This window comes from Mus caroli, chromosome 4 (assembly GCF_900094665.2).
Source record: "Mus caroli chromosome 4, CAROLI_EIJ_v1.1, whole genome shotgun sequence".
Lineage (NCBI taxonomy): Eukaryota > Metazoa > Chordata > Mammalia > Rodentia > Muridae > Mus > Mus caroli.
Window position 1 is genome coordinate 59,703,424 of NC_034573.1, and position 12,557 is coordinate 59,715,980.

A 12,557-nucleotide genomic window follows, 5' to 3' on the forward strand; every position below is an offset into this window, starting at 1 on the left:
GAATTATATCCTTTGTCTTGTCTCTGCATGAAGTTCCAAGTCTTCTGTTTTATGTTTTCTCCCCTCCCCTCCCCTCCCCTCCCCTCCCCTTTTCTTTTCTTTTGAGACAGGGTTTCTCTGTATAACCTTGGCTGTCCTGGAACTCACCCTGTAGACCAGGCTGGCCTCAAACTCAGAAATCTGCCTGTCTCTGCCTCCCAAGTGCTGGGGCTAAAGGCATGCACCACCACTGCCCAGCTGTATTTTTTGATAGTATGCCATGTATTCCCCCCTCAGCTTGTCTATTCAAATCAGAAAGTATGATAGATAGCTGAGGTAAGCAGCCCCATGGTGTAGGACTTGCTCAGCATTCAAAGGACCCTGAGACCCAAGGACCAAAACTGTAGTATAAGAAAAAATATAATAGTCACATTACTCCTTCTACATGTCATGGAAGAAATATCTACCTATACTACTCATGGAAGTCAGGGAAAATAGAAGAAAGGCATGTTTTTACAATATCAGTTATGAACAAAGGAATTTTAAGTGGATCTGAGGGTATGATATGTTGGTAACAGTGACAGGGACTCAGAAAGTGAGCAAGATAGAAGTGCAGCCTATCCAGCCTGCTTCATGGCTCTCCCTTTTTGTTGACCTATGCCTTTGATAGACTTATCATCTAATATTTTTAATATCATGCTGGAAGGGAAAGGAGTAGCCTACCACTGTCCAATATCAAATTTCACCATATATACATATATGTGTATATGTATATATATATATATATATATATATATATATATATATATATACATGCGCATACACACACACACACACGCATGTGTGTGTGTGTGTGTGTGTGTGTATCATCTGAGTCCCACATTTCTATTGACATGTATTTCACTGCAGGACTTGCACATGAAAACAAAAGGGTCACTGAAGACATTTCACATTTGAAAGATTTATTTTTCCCAAACAAGGCTGTTTTCAGCACTCCAGGTAGAAGCACTGAACTTCTATTCTTTCCAACTAACCTGCTTACAAGCTCAGACCTCTACCTCCAACAGGCACACACACAGCATAAATGACAGAGCTTATGTTTCTGTCTTGACAATGTCACTTAAAGGTTTACTAATGTGTGTGCATTCATTAATGTGTATTCACTCACTAAACTATGTGCACATTCATTAATATGTATGTGTGCATTCCTTAAATATGGGTGTTGAGTGGGTGATAGTTGAGAGTATGACCCTAGCCCCAGAACACTTATCTGTAAACTAACTGAATCATATTTATAAATCTATCTATCTATCTATCTATCTATCTATCTATCTATCTATCTATCTATCTATGGTGTATATGGCTTTTAAAACAGAAATAGATATACAAAGAAAGAAAATCCACCCTTTTGACCTCTGGAACCAAATCCCATTGCTATTATAAGAAGAAATAGTGAGACTCAAGTTCTCTTCTAAAACTAGACATAAGAAGAGCATTGGCTACTTCCTTTTGATAACTAAATGATAGTTGTACCCATTGGTGTCTGTCAAATCTATAACTGAAGAGGAATCATGGGCAAATGTTCTCTATTAGAGGATTCTGCATGAACTGAATACTATTTCTTGGTGCTGGATGCACCCAGGTCTGCCCTTCCTACAATATGGTTCACAGAAGTACATAAAGAGGATTCTTCTGTCAGACTAGATTCTTAAATACCAGAATGACTATGGTCCCTGCCATTCTGTGAGAAATGTAGCATAATCGACACAGAAATGCTTCACTACCCATTATGGAGGTTTTGAAATTGATTGTCTACAAGACACAAATTAGTGGATCTTGACATATATATATTTCCTTTTGTGAAGACAAATTGATGGTCACTTCATAATAGGTACTGTAAAAAAATAAATTCATATACTATGCCACATAGCAGAAGACATAAAAGCTACACACATGCTTAAAGAGAAAAAAAAAAAAGAGGAAAAAGGGTAAAGAAAAAGAAAGATTCAGAAATAGAATATGTAAATAGCCATCCTACAGGAAAGAGTGATTAAAATAAGACAGTTTAGAGCAACTTTGGAGACCATTTCATCTGATCTGACTCAGTTGCTGTGTATGGGGAGCAAGTCACCCTCACTAGTGGGGACCAGCTTTTCTCAAATTCTGCCTCACTAAGTGAGGGTGGTTGGGTGCAGAATTCTCAAATCCCACCTCTTATCCCAAACTTTCCCTTTGCTCTCAGATATGTACACATGATAAGGAGACCAGGTTGGAAACTAACTGCCTTTCTAGTAAATTTCTCAAGAACTCATGCTCTTTTACAGGCAATTATGGGAGGCCTGTGCCTCAGTGTCTCTCACCAACAGAACGGCCCTATTTCTGATGATGAAGCGTTTGTGCACTCTACCATTGTAATTTGCTCACTCCTGTTCTTAAGCAATGTCTCCTCTGCCATTTCTGAGACTCCAGGCTCAATAATAGTTCCTGACTGATGTTTAAATCTCCACAAGCTATGACCCAAGTTGACCTTTCTTCCTCATTGGAATGAAATAGGATGGCTAGGAGTGATGTGGAGTAAAAACAACAAACAAATCAAAAGCCATCAAATGCCATCAGCCTTATGAATTTATCTCACTCCCTCAGGTCTGCTGATTCTCACACTGATCAAGAGCTAAGGAAGCAGGAATCTGATAGTGTCTCTGCCTGGTCATTAAGACCAATACTGCACCAAAAGGGATTAGAAAGAAAGCCTGACCACTAGCTGGGCTTAGGGGCAATTCTGATGTGAGATCATCAGCTCTTCACATTTTCACAGCACTTGACATTTTAACCGAAAGCTTTTATGCCCATTCCTGTGCATTTGGACTTGATTCTTAATCTCTCCCAGAAGCACACTGTCTCTTAAAGGAAGCCTCCCACATTCTCTTGGAAAAAAAAAAAAAACACTTTTCAACTTCCCCGTGAACACAATGTCCTTATTTCTCTGTCATTTCCTTCCTTCCTTTTTTTTTTTTTTAAACCTTTGAGCCTTCAAACCATCCCCATTCCCTCACTGTTTTTTATCTACTTCTTCATTTCTTTGGCTCTGTACAGTGATAACACCTTTCTTTAATTACTTTTGGATTACTATTTATTATTCCCACCTTGGTTTCCCGTTCCACAGCTCTACTTTGTGTGACTGACCACTTTTCTCCACAGGTTTCCCTTCTTCTGATCTTTTGTTCCACAGTGTATGCTTACACTAGGTTTATACTTACGTGTTGTGCACAACCTTGTCCTAGCAGGGAGTCTAAACATTTCTCCTTGTATATATCATCCTTCAGAGACAGTCTGCATACAGCAGCTTTAAAGACATAGCTGCCTATTGGTGGGCCTTGCCTCAGATATCTCTTTAGAAGTGGGTCTGGCATTCTCCCTTGGCCCCTAGCTTCTGACTGTGTACCGAGAGTAGGGATGGGGCACAAGGCTGTGCCCACCATGTGATAGTGCAGGATGTGAGGAAGTAACATACTCTGGTTTTTGTTTGTTTGTTTGTTTGTTTTTCTTTTAGAACTTGAAATAAAGGGAGCTGTAGTCTTAGAATTAGCAATCTAAATTTCAGTCCCAGCAAAGTCTCAACTTACAGTGAACACTAGCATACAAACGTCTCCATCTGTGCAAAAAAAAAAAGTTAGCCTCAAGTAGTCTGTCTTTATGTATTCATCTTATTCAGAACGGACTTTAAAGCGTTTTGTAAAGCAATGCAGGTTGTTCATTTAGAGATTTTTTTTTTCTTCCAAGGGTGCAAACCTTTGAAACCTTACAAACCTTTCATCAGCAGGTGACAGGTCACAGAGACAGGACCAGGGGGATGGGAGAGAGCAACGCAGAGCTGTGCTGTCACATGGACCTGCTATAGACAGCACAGATTTGGATATCTCAGACCAGGCAGTTGTCAGGAAAGGAAGCATATGGCAAGATGGCGGGTAGAAGTGCCTGCCTCGCTACGCTGGACCAGAAAGTACTTGGAAGAGGGAAAGGAGGAAAAGGAGGAGGAGAAGGGGAGAAAGGGGATGGGGAGGAGGAGGAGGTGAGGAAAGACAACTTCCTTTGATGGTGAGAAACTTGATGGCTTCTGGATCTGGGCAGACAAATGAGGCCCTCCCTCTTCTCCTTTCAGGATTTAGCAGTTTTGTAGCCATTTGGCTGTTCTCTCTGAATTAAGCTGATCCTCATATAATAAATTACAAACTAGTCCGGTTGATCATTTATCATGGGTCAAACACTCCATGCGATATCAACCAGTATTCAACATGTAAGGCACTTATGGCCATAAATGGAACCTAAAAAAATGCTGCCACTAACACATGAGGAAGAAGAATGCTTGTCATTGGACTGAGGCATGCAGACATGTGTACCTGGGGTCAATTCCATGACATTCTTCCCATATATCTATACATCTGGAACTTTGTACATCCTTTCTTGGATAGGAAAATTCCCTTGTAGCTTTCTCTCAAGACACACTATCCTTTGCTACCCCTTCAAATTCCATTCTCATGCCTTGTCCTCGGACATGCTCTTTCTTCTTCCTTCTAATTCGTCTCAAACACTTTGGAAAGCATGAGCCTTTTTTAGAATGTTGCATTGTAAATGAAAATTTGCTTGCATTTCTCAATCGTGCATGTCATCTCTCTGGCTTGTAAACTTCTTACTCAAAGGAAAGGGGTAATTTATTTGGTTGCCCTCCCCCTTTTACAAGGAGCAGTATTCTATCCATCATGACATGACACATTCGTTAACGTAAAATTATAGAAAGCTAGTTTTGTACAATCTCAGCATTAAGTCATAGTTCATCTCGATGGTTCTTCAATTTCTTTCAGTTTCCAGTGAAGTTGCATTGAGCTTTCGCTTGAGCATCCGAGGAATAAAAAGATTCAATAGTTGGGGGGTTGGACTGTTCAAACTGACACCGTGTCTGCCAATCTCTTCGTTCACTCTTCAAGTCTCTCTCAAGTCTTCCCTTTTCTTGCAACTATTCACTGGACCTCACAGTTTCCTCTTCAAATTCCTTTTCTACCTGATACAATTTCTATCATATTTAGTTGAAGCCTCCAACACACTCATCATGGAGCTTCCCCAACAGACCCATTATTGACACCTCTATTTCCACACTTTTCCGTATAACCTGCTTTCTGCACACCCTCTAGTGAGGCTAAGAAATGCAATCTACTCACTGCATAGTACCCTCCCTGTGCAATTTAAGAGTTTTCTCATGCTTGTTAGCAAACAGACTTGGTCTGACACATCCTCGGACTCAGTCTCAGATTCAACTCCTTTCATTATTACTTCATTGTCCTCCCCAACAACACACTCTCTCATTTCCTGAAACAAGCAACTTTGCTCCCTTCTTAGAATAATTATCTTCCTCTGAAACCATATCCAGTGCTGGCTTTTGCTCATCTTCCAAGTATTAGCTAAGTGATGTTTCATATCAACAGTGGACTTTTCTAAGCCTTATTATTGCTATCTAACCCAACAGAGTCACATATAAAATTCACTTAGTCCACAGTAGATTCCACTGTAAATTGCTTTTCTTGAAACTCTGTATTCAAACTTTCTTTAGTAAGCATATAACATTCCTTTGCCAGTTATGTCTAAGTGCCAAGGCATATGATATCATGATATCTCCCTTTTGCATCATATCCTTAATAAGCACCATAGCACATGTGGTGGTTTGAAGAGGAATTACCCTCATAGGCTCATGGATTTGAATGCTTGGTCACGAGGGAGTAGCACTATTAGGAGGTATCGCCTTGTTGAAGTAGGTGTGACCTTATTGAAATAGGTGTGTCCTTGTTGCAGGAATGGCATCACTGAGGGTGACTTTAGGGTTTGAAATACACTGGTCCAGTGGTTCTCCCTCTGGCTCTTCCTGGTGCCTGCTGGTTTAGATGTAGAACTTTGTCTCCTTTTCCAGTACAAATTTTGCCTGAGCCCCACTGTGCTTCCCATTATGAATACAATGAACTAGACTTTTAAATGTATAAGCCATCCTCAGTTAAATATTTTCCTTTATAAGAGTTGTAGTGGTCATGATGTCATTTTATAGCAATAGAGCATTGACCAAGACAATACTGGAGGAAAGAGAAGTACACAGAGACCATGAGATGGCCATGAAGATAAATGCTTCCAGAGAACTCATGCTTCCATTTTTTTAGTCTCTAAAAATGGGAGATGAGGAGGCATATTGAATTAAAAGATAAAAGCAAGTTTTAGAGTGAGACTTACACCTGGTTCTGAACACTACCTGTCAATGGTTCTAGTCACTCAAGATTTTTGAACATACTTTGAATAGTAAAACAGAAGGTGAAGTTCCTCAAAAATATTCTAATTCACCAAAGGTGCTGTGTCTGTGTTCTTCCAGAAAGGAGATTTATATAAGTAGTGTTGGAATACTTTAGGTTTGTGCTAAATTAATATTTATGGCAATTATCATACATATTAGCAATAACAGTGGTGAAAAGATCAACAACAAAGTGGAAAGGTATAATATTTGTGATATCAAAAATAGTGGGTATGCGTTTAACATACGCTTTTTTTAGTAGGATGGCCACATTTACTTTCCACTCCAATGCTTGCTACTATTAACAAATGATGGATGTGGTGAAGATGTTGCTGATTCTTACAGTCTCTTTATTGATAATGAGGATTGAGGATTCTGTTTTGGAATGATAACTTACTCCTTTTTTTCAGGAATCACTGTCTACAATTATGGGACCTTTTGTTGTTTTAAGACAATCCACTTTTACACAGGATCAAGCCTTCCCATGCTACCCTCATAATGATCTTTATAAAAGTGTAAATAATTTCCATCCCCATGCATCTTTCCTGAATGACCTTGGCTTCTTTAGTTGGCCAGAGAGTCTTTCACATCAGCTCTGCATGCTGATTTTTTGTATAACCTGATCAAACCAAGCCATCATTCTGTTCTTTCTCATTGAATAAATGTTTCCTTTAATTAGTCATGTACTACTGTATAACTGACAGGGTAAAAAAGTCCTTATGATGTTACTAGGATAAAAAGTCATTTCAAAGCATCTCTATCGAGACTTGAGAAACATGTGTATATGCATAGACAGACAAATGGAGAGGGAGAAGGGGAACAGTGAGGGAGATAGGTGTTTTAGAAGCAGTGGCAAAATGTTAATGAGGAATGTTTCTAGGTGATAAGATTTTCTATTTTTTAACTCATTAGATGTCTCTATTTTTGAAAACTCAGGATAGCATTTATAGGATACTTGGCTTTCAGTAGACTGAAAGATTAATTAATTTCTGAAAAAAAAATTCATTAGGTGTACTATCAGGATGATTTCACTTTGAAATTAAAATATGTGCATATCCATTGAAAAAAATAAAAGAGTGGAACAAATAACAATTACATTTGACGTCAGTGGAAAAGGTATCTGACAGGATACCCTTTGATGACTTCTAACTCTCCGTGGAGAGTATTTAGCAACATAACAGCTTTCTGGTTCATGGTGCCCATACTCTCCTTCCCCAACTGAGAGTCTACACCAGTGTCTGTAAACTTGCCAGCATCTGCCCCGTACCTGAATGTCATTTGGAAGACTTGGCCTTGGTTTACATGTTGTGTCCGGTTGTTGTAACCATGTAGCATCTCTCCAAAGAGGGTGTCATTGAATTTGGAGTCAGGTTTGAGGCACTTGGGGCCCTCACAGACATCTGAGAGCATTAGACAGGATTTCCCATCAGGAGCCAGCTTGTACTCTTCCACACAGCTGCATGACAAAACAGTTGAGAGTTAACTCTCCATGCTAGGAGCCCCCACTGAAGGTGACCTAAAACCAGGCTCTTTTTGCCTAAAAATAGGTCATAGTTTAAGCATAGAAACAGTTAATTTGGTTGAAATCAATCTAGGGCATAGGTGTCTAGAGAGAATCTCATTAATCCTGAAAATTGATAAATTCATGGGAAGTCATTTGTGACAGTTTGAAGAACTCAAGGGGGACACCAGCATGCACATCTACACATAAAGTACATTTTAAAACAGTTTTCCACAAACACACTGATTTAAAAAGCACAGCAGACAAATTCACAGGGAATTATCAATGACTTTTTCAAATAAGAAACAATTCCCAATCTATCTGTCAACCAAGGTTGAATACTGTAGGAAAATTAGAGTTTATATTGCCCTTGTAACAAAGGTGACCCATCAGGATCAAGTACAGTTCACATAGTTGCAGAAACATCTTCTGCTTGATTATCACAATTAGTAGTCTCCCCTGGTCTCTCAGTGTCTGACAGCCAGATGAGCCCTTGACATGCCTTTGAAGAAGGCATGGGCTCCTTTGTGGCATCTGAATGGAGATTGGAAATAATATTTCCAGTTTAGAGATGTTTTCAGTAAAAAAGAGTTTTCTTAGGCAATGTTTGGCCACTGAGATAGAGGAGAGGTAGAGGAAAAGGAATAGCAACCTCTGCACCTGAAAAGGAACACAACAAGTAACAATTTTTGAGTATATATCCTTTCATAGTTCTATTGTGGGTATGTGCGCAGAGTACCTGTGCATAAATTAATAATCAGGCAAGAGAATCAGCTGCATAATTGCAGAGACCCAAACAAATATGTTATTTGCTCCTTGGAGCATGTGAACATGAAAAGGGAACTTAACTTCTGGATACCGTGAAATTACATGATATATTGACTATGTAAAATGAGGCTTCAGTGAATCTATCAAGTTCATTACAGTAAGTAGCAATCATGGGGGTATTTCTATATATTAAGCTTGTCCTATAAGGTCTGACCCATTCATATATTCATTTCCACATAATGAGTAAAATCACCTCCCCCACTGAATATATTATCAATAAAAGGATTTAAAGATAACTCATATTACTACAAGGGGCAAATGTGATATTGAAGTTCAAGTCTGTTTTGTAACCAAGCATCTTTTGCAAGCCTAGTATTTTCCAAATGTAGTATTTTCTATTTACACTAAAGCCTGATTAGAAGCATCATGCAGCACACACCGTCTCATTTGTCTTCCCTCTGGAAAACAGTTAAGATTACTTAAATTTGAGCATAAAGTGACTCAGGAACTCATTGGCCAAGTTTGTCTCTGTGGAGTAGTTTGGATGGAAAATGTAACCTACTGGAACTTGTACTGCTGGAATGTACTGCTGGAACTTGTAGCTGATTGATGCTGGAGACAGGGAACCCAGCTGAAGGTCAAAAATAGACAAGTTGCACTAAAAACTTAATTCAAGATCACTCCAGGCAAAACCCATGACATTCCCATGCACAAAGCAAGATGTCACTCTGTTGTATTTTCCCCTTGTCATTGAGGGTACTACATGGAAGCTTTGGTTACCTGTCCAAAGGCTACAATTTCCTGTCCAAAGGCTGCTGAGAGGCCATGTTTAAGGTTCTTGCTGAAATATATGCCTCACCCACCATCTTTTTCCATATCTCTTAGGTACAAATAAATGCCCCCTCCACACAGCTTCCGCACAGGTGAACTGAATGGACACCGGAGTGCAGAGCATTTAGCAATTGCTCCATAAAGTCTACTTGCACCCATTATCCCAGAAGGCTTCCAATCAATATGAAGAGCTGATTTGTTTAGTAAACTGTGTAGGATTGATTCTTTATATCTTTCTTTACCCACTCATATATAAAATGCCTATGCAAATGTGATTAAGTATATGCTTGTTGTAAATGTGTAAACAGAATCAGAGTGTGTAAAGTAAAATGTGGAACACTTCTTCTTACTCCTACTTCCAGTACTATGGTCAGTACTATTATCTGTTGTATATCCTCATTTAAATACACATTTATATATGAATATCATGTATAGTATACCTAGATATGCAAACACAAGCATATAGTTAATTATACACATAAAAATCATGACACATTTTCATAAGATATGCATTTGTACCTAATGTTGTTAGAGAATGTTTTTCAAGCCAGTGACTTATGGATCTGTCTTTAAAATGGTTATTTGGCACTGCACTGTACAAATGTACCATAATGCTTTTAACTAATTTTTATTGATGGGCACTTTGGCTGTTTGTAGCTATTTGTTATTGCAAATACTGCCAGAATGAAGATCTTAGTAGATATATCACTGGGCACATGTGTGTATTCCATAAGACAGATTCTTAGAAGAGGGATTGCTGGGTCAATAGTTTATGAATTTTAAAATTTTGATAGATCTACTAAATGGCCATCTGTAGAGGCTCTACCAGTTTATAGTCCCATCATTGATAAACGAGGGACTTTATTTTTCTACATCATTGATGCTCATTATTGTCACTCTGGGATGGAAAAAATAACTCATTCCTCTTTGGATTTGCATTGCTTTCACACTACAGCCCTTTCTAGTTCTGTGGATGATTTTTGTGCTTTCACCATTTTCCAGCTATGATATTTGTTCCCTTCTCATTGATTTGTACATGCTGTGTTCAAATCTGGATGATGACTCTTACTTTCCATATATTTTCCAACTTTCTTCTACTCTGGGTTTGTGTTTTAGTCTTGATTTGGATGTCATAGAACCTCTGTGAACTAAGTTTTTTGCAATGTTTAAAAAGCTACAAGATAATATAACTGTCTTTTTGTATATTAATCTAGTATTTTTAGCATTTCCTAATCATTAGCTACTTGATATGGATGGCATTTATTTTGTGTGTGGTAGGAGTAATTATTTCACTTTATTTTTTGAGTCTTCCAATGATATATATGATGTGTTGGTTTCTAAGTTACTCCATAGGGATTACTTGTTTGAAATAAAGGACTTTAAATTGTCTAAACAATGACCAAAGGGGTCCATCTATTTACCAAATGACTTGAAATATCATTTTTATCATATATCAAATATAAATGCACAGTAGTCATGCACAGTTAAGTTTATTTTCTATTTAATATCTACACATTACTAAAATAGGTGGTTATGAGCCATTCAACATAGGTGTTTGGAATAGAGTTCCAATCCTTTGCAGAAACAGCTATTAACCACAGATCCACCACTGTAGCTTCTAGCAAGAACGTTCTGTACTGTTGATTGTTTATATTGTGACAGAGATAACATCTTACACCCACCACATTCTTTTCTCCTCCTGAGCACATGCTCTTTAGTGTGTGTGTGTGTGTGTGCCTTTGTATAAGTCTTCATTCCAGTTGAGTGGAGGAACCATGCTACTGTATTCTGTACAGTGTTCCCTTGCTATAGACTCTTTGGAGGCTATATGTTAATGTAAATAGTGTAAGATAAATAAGGGGTGCCAAATAAGAGATTCCATGTTTATGTATGCTTCTGGTTGGATGGATGGTTAATTTGTAACAGCAACAAAACTTATCTCATTCTTCCTCTTACAGCAACATCGTGGTTTAGAATCTTCTAATTGAGAAACCAAGTTTTCATGGCCATTCATCAAGTATTTGTAAAAACATTTTCAGATTGTTTTTGTCATGAGGTTTTGGGGGGATAATATTAACAGAATTTATGGAAGTCACCATACTTTCAAGATTATGATTATGTAACTTACATATTTTGGATCCAGGCCAACAGAGTATCAATCTTGGTTCTGCTGCTCAGGAACTGTGAAACCTTGGACAAGCTACCTACCCTTTTGCTTATATATAATGTAGTCCTTGACTTATAGAGCCCATGTAAAGGGGCTCTGTATTTCAAGAGTTAAAATGCATATTAGCACAATCTTCTCCATTTCAGGAATTTTTTAGTTAGGTTTTCTATTACTATGATAAAACACCACAACCAAAAGAACTTGGGGGAAGAAATGGATTATTTAAACTTACAACATAGATCATACTCCTTCACTGAGGGAAGTCAAGGCATGAACTGAAGGCAAGAACTTAGAGACAAAAACTGAAGCAAATGCCATGGAGGGATGCTTACTGGCTAGCTACCCATGCCTTGCTCAGTTTGTTTCTTATACTCCACTGGACCACTTTCCCCGAGACAGCACGATCCACAGTGAAGCATACCCTTCCACATCAAACATTAACCAATAACATGCCTCATGGACTTGGTCATAGCCCAATCTGATGGAGGCAGTTTCCAACTGAGGTGTCCTCTTCCAAGATGACTCTTTTTTTTTTTTTTTGACAAAATCAACCAACCAGCCCAAGGAATGTCTCATTGACATTTTCTCTTATGTTTTATCTAGTTATCTGTGGTTTGAGAAAAACTATTGCTCATTTTTTTTTTTTGTGACTTCATTTTGGTTTAATCAAACTAACTAGTTCTAATATGTCCAGCAGAAGTAGATGCTCACAGTCATCTATAGGATGGAACACAGGGCCCCCAATGGAGGAACTAGAGAAAGTACCCAAGGAGCTGAAGGGGTCTACAACCCTATACGAGGAACAACAATATGAACTAACCAGTACCCCCAGAGCTCGTGTTTCTAGCTGCATATGTAACAGAAGACGGCCTAGTTGGCCATCATTGGGAAGAGAGATCCCGTGATCTTGCAAACTTTATATGCTCCAGTACAGGGGAATGCCAGGGTCAAGAAGTGGGAGTGGGGTAGGACCACAGGCCTCTTCCGGC

At 38.6% G+C, this 12,557-nt stretch overlaps 1 protein-coding gene across 4 annotated transcripts in view; it reads right to left on the reverse strand.

Moving 5' to 3' along the window:
• Positions 1-12,557, reverse strand: part of Astn2 (astrotactin 2) — a 955,818-nt gene that overhangs the window by 328,535 nt on the left and 614,726 nt on the right. For all 4 annotated transcript variants that reach the window (XM_021160105.1, XM_021160104.1, XM_029476272.1 and 1 more), the window contains one exon: positions 7,569-7,757. In XM_021160105.1, the coding sequence (XP_021015764.1) occupies positions 7,569-7,757 (189 nt within the window). The remainder of the gene's footprint in view (positions 1-7,568; positions 7,758-12,557) is intronic.